The following is a 14,928-nucleotide window of genomic DNA, read 5'->3' as shown; positions in this document are numbered from 1 at the left end:
TGGTCAGTAAAATTATATAGGTTTCAAGTGCACATTCCCATAATACATCATCTATATATCTCATTGTGTGCTCACCACCGTTTAAGATTCCTCCAGCATCAAGGTCAAGGTGGGCAGGGACTGGAATGCAGCTAAGGAAACGGGCGTTCCATGGGAAGCTGACAGTGACCGGGGAAAGTTCTTAGTGCAGCATGGCCTACTAATTCCATAGTTTGGAATTCCCTTTTTAAAAATGATCCTTTTTGGTCCTTTAATATTTATTTTATAGCAAACATTCTTGCATTGTGGATACAGTATATTCTTTTATCTCTCTTTAGGATATTGATAGTTATTTTATTTTGGATAGTCTCCATTTCTTCCAAATTGCTTTTTTGCTGTTTATCTGATCTCTATTCTTTCACGTTAGACTTTCTTAGACACCTACTGATTCTTGGCTGTCTGCTGATAATTAAAATGCAGGTATCACAAACCTGAGCAGAAGCATTATGCTTCTGAATAAGGACAATTAACTGTGGGATTCATGATAAAGTTGAAGATCTGTCCTGTTTCATTATGAAATCCCCGAGACCAGTATCTTTAGGTCTTTCCTCATAAGCTAGTCAGACTCCCTATAAAGGACTAGTTCAATTTTTTTGCCTCAGGGTATCAGTCTGGCTGCCAGTATTTTGGGAACCAAGTCATTCCAAGAATGACCTGCCATTATAACAAGACCTTGAGCAAGTATCATTTACAGATATACTGAAAGAAAGACAAATTCACAGAAAAGTATTTTAAAAGGACTTACAAAAAGAAATTATTATTTGAGCATAAATAGATTTTTAAGATAATTCTAAGATTTAGAAAATATGTAATTTTCCCATTGACTCGATACCTTCACTGAACAAGGTATCTAGGTCACTGAACATGACCTAGAAACCTGGTACACTATTTTGTATATAGCTATGCTACTGACATTGAAATAATGGCCCTATAATATTAATTTACGTTGGGGTGGACATTAAACACATTATTTATTCAATCATATTTTAAATTTCTGATCACAAAAAAATACCTACACAGTTTAACTTGCATCTGTTCCTTTGTGAACCAATATAGTACCAAGAGAAAGCCATGGATAAAGTGTTCTAGGCCTAGACAAATCAGTCACAATAAGGTTTTATTTAACTAGATAGTTACTTCATATTCCAAGTAGCTTAATAATATTTTCCCCATTCTATAAAAAATTAGGAGACTAAATGACCTGCTACAACTAAACACAAACACGCCACACAGCTGTGGACAAATCAGTAAACTAATTCTGTGTTTAAGATTTGGTAGTTGGTACGTTTTATATGATAATTTAAGTAATTACACATAAAAAAATCAGTACTATAATGCACAATTATAGTATAACTATAAATTGTTACCATACTGCGTGTAGAGTGGATAATGTTGGAAGGGCAAGTCATTTTTTTCTCATAATTTGTACTGCAGAAAAGCATTAATGATGATGCTCTGCAAAATTTGGCATTTACTGCATGGCACTAGCCAAAAATAATACATTCTGTCACATCTGGATAAAGGCCTTAGTCCAGAAAAAAACATAATCATACCAAACATGCTGACATTCTGGCATTGCGACCACAACACCATCTCTCTTCCTTTAAATAGTGGCACATTGGAAATCCCCACTTTTCTTGAGTACATTCTGCAGACAGGGAAAATATGGATTATTTAAATAAAATTCTTCCTGTTTCAGTTAAAGTAAATAATCTATTGAGAAAGCAAATCAGTCACTAAGAGAGTCAAACAGTAGTTCAACATGGAAGTGGTAATGTTTAACAGTTCATTCCAGTCTGTTAATTGAAAGCATATTAATGTTATGAGAAGCGTATTTTCTCAACAACAGCTGTTTTGTGTTTAAGCTCCAACAATTTGAAACCAACCAATTTGCCAAAATTATTTCTCTAAGATTTAGGAAAAGCAATTTAAAATGGTAATACTTTTCATGTTCAGTGTAACTATAGCAGATAAGTACATATAGCAGATACTGGACATTTATTGCTGACCTGACTTTCTACAAAAATGATTTATCAAATATGACATTTGGCAGTTTATCATAGAATAATATTAATTCATTTCTAACAATGTTGAAGCATCAATTTTTTTCCTAGCTACTATGTTCACTTTTCAAAAAAAGAACAGCTGTATAGGCTCTTCTTTTTTTCCATCACATTAAGAAGCTGCAATATTTTCAACTGTGATTCAGTTAGGCTCAATTGCACTTATGGTTCAAGTAACAATAACAAAAATCAACACTCACTGCTTAATCACACATATCTGTTACCCAACTGACGTATGGAGTGAACATATGCAACTCACTGATATTTAAACCCTTATATAAAACAATTAATTACAGAGTTTTTTGAAAAGATTAACAAACCAATTTCTATTTTAAATTAAAGGCTGGAAAAGAAGAACTTAAATTTTATCAAAACAATGACAATTAAAATTGTGATAAACCAAAATTTTCTATTTAGTTAAAAGTAAAATAGAACTAAAAACTTGAAAACAAGAAAACTCTGAAAGAAAATATTGAGGTAAATTCTACTAAGTAAACTTTTGTCCTATGCATGATCAAATGACTTTTCATTAAAATAGAGAAAGTTTAAATTTCATGCAGATCTTAAGCATGTGAAAATGGTTTCTTTCAGGTATTAAGATTTATAATAGTCCTTACTGATAATCAGATGGATAACATGGACCTTCTGGAAATACCACTACCACTACCACTACCACTACTTATTGTACTGCACTTAATATTGTTAGCACTTTTGTAAGTGCTTTATGTATATCAACTAGTCTCCACAGCAATTCTATGAAGTAGTCATACTATTATTCTGTTTCAGATAGATAAACTTAAGTAATTTGCCTAAACTGCAAATCTAGCACATGGCATAGCTAGAATTTAAACCCAGGCAGTCTGACTTCAGAGACCATGCTCTGAACTATCAAGCTAGATAAACAATTTCACTTACAGTGGCACAGGAGTCATGGAGCCCTCAAAGCCTAGCCAGGGCCTAGGGACCCTGGACTACTTCCTCTATTTCCAAGATGACTTGAAACAGTGGCTTCAGTTTTACTGAAGGCTTTGCGATTTAACTGAAGACATGATTATTGTTAAATGAAAGGGCTACTGTAAGTAGTTTAGTTTTTTTTTCTTACAACTAAAAAGAGGCAAACCTAGATCTTATTGGTAAAGGGTAAGGGGCTAGAGAGAGATGGGTTGTGCTATTTCACTCAGAAATGTGCTGACCAATAAAACAGCTAGTTCTTCTTTCTCGCCATCCATCTCTCCTTGTTCCTTGTAGTAAAACAGCACTCAGTTTTGGCTGGGTATTCACCTGTTCAGATTAAAGACCACAATTCTCAGACTCCTGTGCAGCTGCTAGGACAGCGACAAGACTAAGTTTTGGTGAACTGGATGTGGGCAGAAACGATGTGTGCAAATTCTAGGTCATATGCTCAAAGGGAAGAGGGATGCTCTTCCCCGGACACTTTCCATGCCCCTTCATCTCTCCTCTGTCTGGAATGTGGCCACGGTGACAAGCCAACTAGGACCCCAGAAACAAGAGCAGCAAAGGGTGGAGCAACAAAATAGAAGGATGCGGGTTCTTGGAAGACTTACTGGTACGGAGCTCCCATACCAGCTCTAATCATTACCTCTGGATTGAAAGAGAAATATCCCTCTGCCACGGTTACTTTGAGTCTGCACCTACTTTGCATCTGAATCTTTATCTTAATTTAATGCTTCCCAAACTTTTTGTAGCTCAGCACTCTGAGAATATGGCAAAATGTGTACATCAAACTGGAATGAAAAGGTGAAGATTGTGTTGAGGCACCATAAATATTCCTGAAATCCATACATATTCTCTACTTCCACCATCCCCAGGGGATGCAGGAAGCAGTATCTCAAGAACATCTATGACGTAGCCTTGGTTTACTAGTGAATAGTTCTGCCCTAATTAATACAGAAGTCTTCTTCGAGGGTGTGATATTTGCACAGAGACTTAAACTAAACGAAGAAGCCAGCCATGAGAATATTAGGAGAAGATTTAATGAAAAACAAAACAAACTGAGCTTCCAACAGGATACAGTTGGAATACCAGGACATCTTACAATTTAAAATTATAAAAATGAACTAGCAATTTCCCAACTTCTAATATTCCCAACCAAATACCTACAAAACATACTTGTAACACTAGAAAAGATGAAAGCTAACTTACTGCAGAAATGTGAAAAGAATCCAGCTTAAAAAACAAACAATGAATTTGCAATGAAAGGTATAATTAATGTACCCTCACTACTCTGCAAGTTACCTTATGCTGCCAGAAAAACAACAACAAAAAAAACATGTCTCCTTGCCTGAAAAAAGGTAGAAAGATCCCCTCCCAGTAAAATCTAAACAAAACTTTGACTGAAAAATTACTACTTAACATTAGATTGAAAGTGCAACAGTAGTTCTGCAAAATGCATTACATTGAAAAGGGTATATTAAGTCCAGGAAAAATATCTAATATAAGAAACCCACACTCAAGTTACTCCCAAAGTCTTGACCCACAGAAACTGTGAGAAATAATCAATTATTGTGGCTCTAAGCCATTTGGTTTTGGGGGGACTTCTCAAACAGCATTAAATGATACAGTCTAGAAGTAGCAATGAGGAAGCTGATTATACAAGGGATGTGAGATAGAAAAATCCGCTGTCTGAGGTGTATGGTAAATGTGCTTCTTTAGGAAAGAGCTAGGCTTTGATTAGACAAGAAAATAAAGAAACGTTCAGATTAGAGGTTGCAGATATAGGTAATTTTGGTAATGCCCGACTGAATTCCAGAATTTTGGAATTGAGGAGAGTTGGAAGACTAGCGAGAACAAAGGACATACAGAAATACACTTGATTAGTCACAGAAATCAGGAATGAGCTATGAGGCCTGGGGTTCTGGTGGGGCTGACGTGAACAGGGATCAAAGGGATGATGAGAGTAGTCCTTTCGATCCCTAGAGAGATAGTAGTGAAACTGTGAGTGTTGTGGCAGCAGGACGAGAGGAGAGGAAAATTCCCAGGGGAACACAGAATTCTGAGCTTCCCAACTGATTTCTGGTGACAAAGGGAAGATGCAGGCAGAGATGCATAGGACTTCTGGGATCCCTCTTGATATTCAGAAGCTTTTGATACTCCCTCCTTCAAACATTCTCCTTCATCTGGCTTCCATAATACCATTTTATCTTTTTTCTGTAGCCTAATGCTTTTCATATCCCCTTGATGGCTTGTTTTTTTCTGTCTAGTAAATGTTCCTAAGGCTTAATCCTCCCACTCTCCATTCTTTTATATTTTCTTTGAACAAAGACTCAAACTCGAATGACTTCAGTTGGTAAACAAGTGTATTGAAGAGGCTAAGTAGAATAGAATAGAATATACCAAACAATTTTGTGGTAACCAAGTATCACTTTTGCCTGGTCTTAATGCTTTGTAAAGCAAAATTTGGGCATAATAAGACTGTCTAAATTGCCCCAAATTAGTCTGTGGGAACTCACTGTGAGAGCCAGATTGCGACCTTGTTCTAGCCATACTCTTTCCCTAGGCAGTCTTATTTATACCTCACCACATACTGAGGATTCCTGTATTAGTTTCCTAGGATTGCTGTAACAAATCACCACACACAGGGTGGCTTAAAACAATACAAATGTATTCTCTCACAATTCTGGAGGCTAGAAGTTTGAAATCAAGTTAGCAGTTGGGCCATTCTCCCTCTGAAGGCTCTAGAGAAGACTCCTTACTTGCCTCTTCCTAGCTTTTGGTGGTTGCTGCCATCCTTGGCTTGTAGCTGCATCACTGCAGTTTCTGCCTCTGTCTTCACACGGCTGCATTCCCTCTATGTCTTGTGGTGTCCTCTCTTCATAAGGACACTGGTCATTGGATGTAGGGTCCACCTAAATCCAGTACGACCTCAACTTCACTAATTATATCTGCAAAAACTCTGTTTCCAAGTAAGTGCACATTCTGAGGTTCTGAGTGGACGTGACTTTTTGGGAGATAGTATTCAACCTACTGTAATTCCTAAATTATATCTACAACATGTTCTCTAAGATCTAGTTCTGTATCAACAATAGCGTAACTACCATCTCCAAATGGATATTTCATTGGCACCTTAAAATCAACATGTTCAGTGTCTAAATTACTGAATGACACAACACCAGATATCCTCAAGTTTCCTATTTCAGTGACTGGCACCAACGTTTATTAATTTTACACGAGTCAGAAAATTCAGGAACATTCTTTGACACTTCTTCATCCATAGCTTGTTCTAGAAATTCCTGTTTACCTCCTAAATATTCCTCAGATACAAATATATTCTCTACTTCCACCATCCCAAACCACCTGGATGCTGTAGAGGCCTACCGACGTCTTGACTGGTCTACCGACGTCTACTCTTGCTCCTTTTTACTTCAGTCTCCATACTGCAGAGTGATCTTTTAACATTTAAACCTCATTAGTTCACTTCCCTGCTTAATAGATCCTTCTCCTTTTAAGATGACTGACAAAATCCTACATAATCTGCTTGTACCTACCTCTCTAGTTTCATTTCATACCTTGTTCTGTTTCAGCCTTTTCCACCACACTCTATTCTCTAAACTGGCAAAATACTTGCCAATCTCAGAGCTTTGGAATTTTCTGCACCAGCCTACCACCCCCTCCATTAACTTACTTACCTTCTTTTTACTCATCAGTCACTTGACTAATCTTTCTCTTCCATGCTACATCCAATCTGCCAAGAAACACTTAAAACAGATCTTAAATGCAACCACTTCTTCTTTCACTGCTACCATTCCAGTTGGAGCCACCATCACCAGGATTACTGCACTATCCTCCCTAATGGTCTCTCTGCCTCCTACCCTTGCCCCCTGGATGCTGACTTCCTGGCTGCCTCCCTGCGAGGTAGCCTCCTACTGACCAAAGGTCACCTCTAAAGCCAGCCAACCCTTAAGTCATTCTCCTTTAAGGTTCCAACGTCTTCCTCCCCTTATCCCTTTGAACATAGGGGCGGTAAGCCCCTAATACTTACACTACCTCTCATGATTCCCCTTTACCCAAATCTTTGTAAATGACGTCACTTCAAATTATCCTAATTGACGTGTACCATCTGCTGACTGCTAACTCCCTGATTCCCCTTTCACTTATAGTAAAATATCCTACACAGCTCTACATGATTGGTACCCTCCACCCAAAGATATTACTTCTCTGATCTCCTCTCCTATTTTCCCTCACCTCTACTCCTGCTTCTTGCTATTCATCAAATATACCAGATTGTTCCTCTTGTGTGGAATGACTTTCCCCCAGCTATCCATGTGGTAACTCAATTACCTTTTTCAAGTCTCCCCATTTTGGTTTCCTCCCTGTGTTTGTTTCTAGGTATTAGGTAGAGCTGCTATGTCTCCTGGTCTTAGCAGAGTGGCTTTATGTAGTATGTGTCCTGTGAAGCCCAGTGGTGCAGTCTCATTGGTCACCTGGGCAGGTGCTACAAGTATGTCTGTTGTGTGGGTTGCATGTGCCCTCCTGTTGTAGCTGAGCCTTGGTTGCCATTTGTATGTCAACAGGAGGGACTGACTGTCTGTGAGGATTGGCTGTGACTTCAGTGGAGGCGCTACTGTGCAAGGGCTGACCCTATGGAGCAGGATTTACTGTAGCAGGGCTCTGGTGCCTGCCCAGTCTGCCCTTTGGGTGTGTCATCTGTGCAGCTGACCTGGTGGTGCTCTGGCGCGGTCTGAAGCTGGCCACAGGGCATGTGGAGCCTGGGGCCTCCTGGATAGGCCCTGCAGCACGCCAAGTTCAGCCTCCACCTGTGCCCTACTTGGGGACACATGGTATGAACAACAAAGCAATCCCCAGATGTGTTCGAGCCACACTGGGCTTGGAGGTGCCTGGGACAGGCTAAGCTGCAAACCGAGGCCAGCTGCTGCTAGTGCTGGGCTTGGGGCTTCTTACCAAGAGGTACAGGGTACACTGCGGCTAGATGCTACTTGTTTGGGGTTTGTGAACCTCTGAGATTTTAGGAAAGTCTGCAGCATGAACCAAAACAGGCCAGTTATATAAAAAAGCCACTGGAAGTGGCTTGCATGCACACGCCAGTTGGGTGGAGCGAGGTATCAGGGAATTAACAAGGTAGAGCAAAAGGTGTTAGCCAGGTTGGTAGAAAGTCAGATATGGCAGCTGCCTGTGCATGCACATTGGGAGTGGGAAGGGCTCAACAAAGGAGCACTGACTTCTGTCAGCACTTCTGTCTGGGAGAAAACCACTCCAGACAATTCAGTTCCTCCCTGTATGTCCCTGGAGCCTTTTGAGCTGCTGCCCCAGCACTGGAGCTCAGAGCCAGTGAGTCTGTCAGCAAGTAAGTCCATGCGCAGTCCCTTTAAGAGGCATGCCTGAAACTCCAGCTGCCCTCCGTCTCACTCAGCCACAATCTCTGATGGTTTTCACAGCCAGAAGTTGTGGGGACTTCTCTTCCTGGCACTGGAATTCTGGGCTGGGAAGCCTGGTGTGGGGCTAGGACCCCTTGCTCCTCCGTGGGGAGCTCTGCAGCCGAGATAATCCTCCTGGTTTTTAACCCACGTCCTGGCACACGTGGGTGTGGGGACCAGCAAGTTCCACATCTGTGCCCCTCCTACCAGTCTTGATGTGGCTTCTTCTGTAATCCTTAGTTGTAGGACTTCTGTTCAGCTAGGTTTCAGGCAATTCTCAGTGACGGTTGTCATGAATAAGTCATTATGCTTAGTACATAATAAACTCTTGGAAAACATTATAATAGTTTAGTTGTAATGTTGTGGTCGTGAGAGGATGCAAGCATAGCGTTTACCTACTCCACCACCTTGACCGGAATTCTTGGGTATAAATGTTTATAAAACAAGTAGCTTAACCTCAAGAATTACTTGTCACAGCCAACTAGCAAAACTTTTATCCACTATTCTCATAGCAATTTCACATTTAATTTTAACTCTCTTCTCCCCCCACCTTTTTTCTTCATTACCATTGCTATGTTGTTGGTCTATTCATTAGCTTTGCTTATAGGAGCTTGGAGTAATATATGCTTTTAGTATTTTACTTTGCTACCCTATTTACCAGCTTTGTGTCATCTTAGAAAAGTTACTTTCTCTATACCCCAGTTTCCTTATCTACAGAGAGGAAAACTACCACAAGTGTTGAGTATTAAAGAAAATAATCCAGGTAAAGGGCTTTAAAATAATGCTTAGTACATAATAAACTCTTGGAAAACATTATAATGACTATGATTCTAAAACACTAATTAACACTTACTTCTACTTCTGCACTACCCAGTTATTTCTCTACATGTTTTACATTACCTGCTAGTTGGGAGGATATATGCAAATGTTTACTCAGTCGATAAAGAATGATTGAACAAATACAATCTGATTCTGGCCTCTCACTCTTTACCATTCTAACTCTGAAGGCAACAAAAATAATCAATCATCATCTTATATGACCAGTCCATAAATTTCATACCACTGAAATGCTGTTAAAACTTTCTTTTCTTTTGGTTTGATAACAGGTTCTTCGTTTCAAAGGCCTTTTCCACCACCCACTTTTCAAACGTTAGTGTATTCAGTGTTACATTATGTCAAGTTTTCTGGTTCCACTCTACAAGTTCTTTTTTGGGCAATTACATCTACTCCTTTAAATTTAATTCTCGTACATCTCCAGTCTCAACTTCTTTCTGGATTTCTAGGTAAGAATTTTAAATTGTTTACTGAACATTTCTAAAATTAAAAATATGCAAACTAAACTCATTTCCTAAGCCCACAAATCTGATCTCTCACTAATGACGATATCATTGTGTAAAATCAATGAAGCTAAAACCTTGCCGTTATCTTTAGTCCTCATTGCCCTACCCCCACCCATTTCCCCACTATTGGTCACCACGTAAGTTGTGGTTTTTGTTTGTTTTTTTAAATATTAGTTCCCTTTATTTTCGACAAAATATACTTTTTTTTAATTAAAATTTATTTGGGTGATAATGGTTAGTAAAATTACATAGCTTTCAAGTGTGCAATTCTGTAATACACCATCTATATATCACATTGTGTGTTTACCACTGAGTCAGTTCTCCTTCCATCACCACATATTTGACCCTGTTTACCCTCATCTCCCAACCCTCCCCCCTTACCCTCTGGTAGCCACTAAACTATTGTCTGTGTCTATGAGTTTTTGTTTCTTTATTTGTTTGTCTTATTCCTTTGTTACTTTCAGTTTTCTATCCCACGTATCAGTGTTTTATCTCTGAAAAGTCCTGGTAAATTGTCTCCTCCTGCATTTCATATCAAATATATCCTTGCTTTGGACTTTGATAGCTGCCTCCTAAGGAGCCTATCTGTCTCTGATCTAGCTCCATGCTCACTTTATCCACTATAATGAAAATACTATCCACTATGATAAAAATACTACTTTTCAGAAATGTAGATGAATGTGTGCAACTCTTCTGCATTAAAAAAACACACAAAATATTTTTATTATAAAAAGTATATTTTGTCTCCCACTGAAATACATTCTGAGACCTCAGCATACCATCCATGGCTCTCAATCTAGCTTTAATTTGTTGTTTTTTTCCAGCTGTATTTTATTTTTAAAACAACTTATTATTTATTCTTATTTTTCATATTTCCCTATCTTCACCCTCACTCCCACCTTACTCTCTGTCATATGTATCCATGTGGACTTGACTCACAACATACCACGCAGTTTCCGCCTCTTGTGCCTCTTCTCCACAAAGTTCTCAAAATGTCCTTCCCTATCTCATTCATCTTTCTAAATGAAAGCCAAATGTCCCCTTTTTAAGAAAGCTTATCTTTATCCCTTTGTTATAAAAAATTACTCCCCCTCCTACTCTTAATACCTTTTGGTTTATCTATCAATCATTACTCCTTTCATTCATTTTTTTCAATAATTCATGTTCTTAGTTGATTAAGATCTGTGGGCTATGAATATGTCATGCTCAGATACGCATGCAAGTTCTATGTAATTCCTTCTGAATTCCTCACTAGATCACAAGCTCCCTAAGGGGTAGAGAGTGTTTCACTTATCTTGTATCTTTTAGTGCCTACTACAGAACTTTCTTGAATCAACAGAATTACTAGGATAAACCAAGATTATCTATATGTCCTCATTCTATTTTGGAAAGCATGTACTTCTTAAATTTCTTTAGACCTAAATGAAACGTGACATATAATTTTTTTCTAGGACAAATGCACACATTATGCCTTTAGACACGTAAATTTTGGTCATCTATATCAATAATCTCAACTTACATTATACCTTCATATCTAGATGGTTTTATAATATCTTATTTAAAACCACAATAACCTTTATTGAAAGACAGGAAAAAAGAGAAAAAACATATATAAAGTAAGTGATTTTGGAAAGAGTTTGCTTTGATCTTCACATACCCTCCCCTGCTCTCCTGTTTAGTTTTTCTCCTGTTTATAAGCAGAAATTAGGTATCTACTTGTTTTCCTATTGCCTGATGACTTATTAGAATATAAGCTTACTGAGGACAGGGGCTTTAGTTTTTTCAATCTTGTATCCCTAGTACCTAGAATAGTGACTAATAAGTGGCAGTTATTAAATAAGTATTTCTTACATGAATGAAAAAAGAATACTCAGGAATAAACCAAACTAAAACTGGGCAAGATTAAAATAAATATCTGAAACAACAACTAAGTAAATGAAGAGATAACGTATGTTACTGGGAGGAAAAGTTTACATCATAAAGATATCATTTCTCTCCAATAGTGATCTTTAAGTTCAATGCATGCTAATTAAAATCCCAACAGGGTTTTTTGTTGTTGTTTTTTCATGGATCTTAACAATCTGATTGTAAAACACATTTGACACACACATCATTTAAATCATCTTTTACTTTGAATCTGCTCAGCAATGTTTATAATGACCTAAACATTATAAATATTATAAAGAAAATGAGTTAATTTAAAAATTGTCCTTTTTAAGCACATTTTGCAATTTTTCATATGAACCTGTATTATAAAACCACATATATTTTAATCACAAATGAAAGACTCAAGCAAACTTTTCTACCTAAGCTTTATTAAATGGTTAATGTGATTAGCATTTCAATTCTTAGCAAGTTCTCTGGATAAATAAAATATTTCATCTCCAAATTTTAAAATGGTTCCAAATTGCTAATATTAAATATAGTATTTCTAGTGTGGATGTAAAAAGCATAGACCATCTTTTAGGAAACTAGATAGTTAATATTAGAAATGCTTATTTAAACATAACATTAGAGCCATTTCTCAAATCATAAAGAAAAATAAATCCAAATACATTATAGAACTGGATAAAACAAAAACTATAAAAGTCAGAGGAGAAAATTACAAAAGAAATGTTAATCAATACGGGAAACACTAAATAGAATATTTTTAAATAAGGTTAAGTATATACGGTATTCAAAATATTCAAAAGGATAAAAGGCATATTAAAATTATATTGAACTGTCCAGATTTCTGAAGCATTTATAGCTTACTGGTTTCTCGAATATATTAATACTAAAAGGATAAGGAGAATTAATTAAACAACTATATAAATCAGATCTATACTCCTCATTATTAATAATACATATAATAAATTGAAAAATAAAAACAGTACAAACAGAAGAGGAATGACTAGATAATTTAAAAGTAGATAAATTCAAAAAATTGCTCTCTCTTAAAATGATTAAAATAGCTATAGGAATAAAATGTTGGTAGCTTAAAAAGATAAAATTTATGTGTATCCACATTTATGTGACTCAACAATGATACAAGCTGTAAAGGAGCTACTAGAGAAAGATCCTTGAATTCAAGATATTTAAAGGAAGTCACAGCACAATGATCATATGTTCATGTTAATTAATTCCATACATATGGATTGAGCCCCTACTGATCCTCTCCTGTTTTCACCAGAATGTACCTTCTATTTAAATCACTGATATCTATTCTATGTACGGACTTTTGCTTCGCAGAATATTCTAAAGGAGTCTAGCTGGCTAGTCAACGCTAAAGGAATAATTTATTATTTCTCAATTGTTTCTTTCTAGACCAGGGGTGTCCAAACTTTTTTCAACATTTTTTACGAAGGGCCATATGTGGTAAAATCCACAAACAGCCGGCCACTCACTTGAGGTGAAGCACGTATTGCCTCACCTGGTTTATTTAAGTAAACTAAATATATTTTTGGAATTTGCTGCAGGCCAATAAACAATGGATTGAGGACTGCAGTTGGCCCGTGGGCCACAGTTTTGACACCCCGGCTCTAGACCATGCTAGGTATAGCCCTATCTACCACATCCTTTTTTCTGCTTCTCATCTCCACTTCTAGTTCCATTATATAATCAATGTATGAATATTTCACTTATACTTTGGTTACATCTTCAGCTGGATATGAAATCTCAAGGGAATATGTAAAGTATCTTACATATACAAAAGAAACTAAACACCCAGTTAAAAAATGTATATATATTACTTTAATAATCATGCCTATATTAAAACACTCTTTCTTAGTACACTCAGTCTAGATACTACTGTCTTGGTATGTTTAAGCACAGCTATAAGAATGCTCAAGTCCAGGAGCTGAGAGAAAACACTGTGATAGCAGCTCCCTAATGATGCTTCTTACTCTGCATGACAACTTCCCTCTGCTTGCTCTTACATACTTTTTATAGTTGTTTATCAAGACCACATTGCGACACATCGAACATCTAAAACATTACGTCAATGAGACAGTTTTTACAGTAATATTATGAATTATGTTGCTTCCTATAAAATTTTACTCACTGTGCCAGAGCGATGATGAAAAAAATTTAGACAACTTGCTTACAATTTATTTACCCTGGGAGGAAAAATGTGAGAATGTTATATAGCAAAAGTATTTTTCAAGATCATTTGCTCCAAAATATACAAATCCAAACTTGTATATGAAACTAGTAAAATGTAAATCAAAATTTTTAAGCCTGTTTCCAAGAAATAGGCAGAAGACATGAAGAGACATTTCTCCAAAGAACACATACAGATGGCCTAAGACATACAAAAAGACGCTCAACATCACTAAGCACCAAGGAAACGCAAATCAAAACCACATGAGATACTCCTCACACCACTCAGAATAGCTGTTATCGAAAAGTCAACAAATAACATGCGTTGGCGAAGATGTGGAGAAAAGGGAACCCTGTACACTGTTGTGGACTGCAAACTGGTACAGTCGCTATGGAAAACACTATGAAGATTTCTCAAGAAACTAAAAATAAATCTACCATATGACCCAGCAACTGTACTTCTGGGTATTTATCCAAAGAAAATGAAAACACTAATTCAAAATAATTCATGCACCCTATGTTCATTGCGGCACTATTACAATAGCCAAGAGATGGAAGCAACCTAGGTGTCCAATGATAGATGAATGGAGAAAGAAGATGTGGTACATACATAATGAATATTCCTAAGCAATAAAAAAGAATAAAATATTGCCATTTGCAACCACATGAATGGACCTAGAGGGTTATGACAACAAGTCAGACAAAGAAATACTGTATGGTTTCACTTACACGTGGAATCTAAAAACAAAAGAAAACAATTGAACAAACAAAACAAAACCAGACGTATAGAAACGGAAAGCAAACTGATGGTTGCCAGAAGGGAGAGGTGTTGGGGGATGGGTGAAAAAGATGAAGGGTAATACAGTCAATAATATTGTGGTAAGTTTGCACGGTGACAGATGATTATTAGACTTAATGTGCTGATCACACTGTATAGTGTATAAATGTCAAATCACTATATTGTACACCTGAAGTTAATATAATATTGTATACTAACTATGCTTAAATAAAAAA

The 14,928-nt window shown here is 37.0% G+C and overlaps 1 protein-coding gene across 2 annotated transcripts in view; it reads right to left on the bottom strand.

Annotated features, from left to right (window-relative positions):
* The window catches only part of METTL25 (methyltransferase like 25), a 92,321-nt gene that overhangs the window by 33,212 nt on the left and 44,181 nt on the right, over positions 1–14,928 (bottom strand). For both annotated transcript variants that reach the window (XM_033117538.1, XM_033117539.1), the window contains exon 6: positions 1,593–1,687. In XM_033117538.1, the coding sequence (XP_032973429.1) occupies positions 1,593–1,687 (95 nt within the window). The remainder of the gene's footprint in view (positions 1–1,592; positions 1,688–14,928) is intronic.

The sequence above is a fragment of the Rhinolophus ferrumequinum genome, chromosome 10, assembly GCF_004115265.2.
Source record: "Rhinolophus ferrumequinum isolate MPI-CBG mRhiFer1 chromosome 10, mRhiFer1_v1.p, whole genome shotgun sequence".
Taxonomy (NCBI): domain Eukaryota; kingdom Metazoa; phylum Chordata; class Mammalia; order Chiroptera; family Rhinolophidae; genus Rhinolophus; species Rhinolophus ferrumequinum.
The sequence above is the reverse complement of the archived record's forward strand: the minus strand, read 5'-3'. Positions and strand labels throughout refer to the sequence as shown.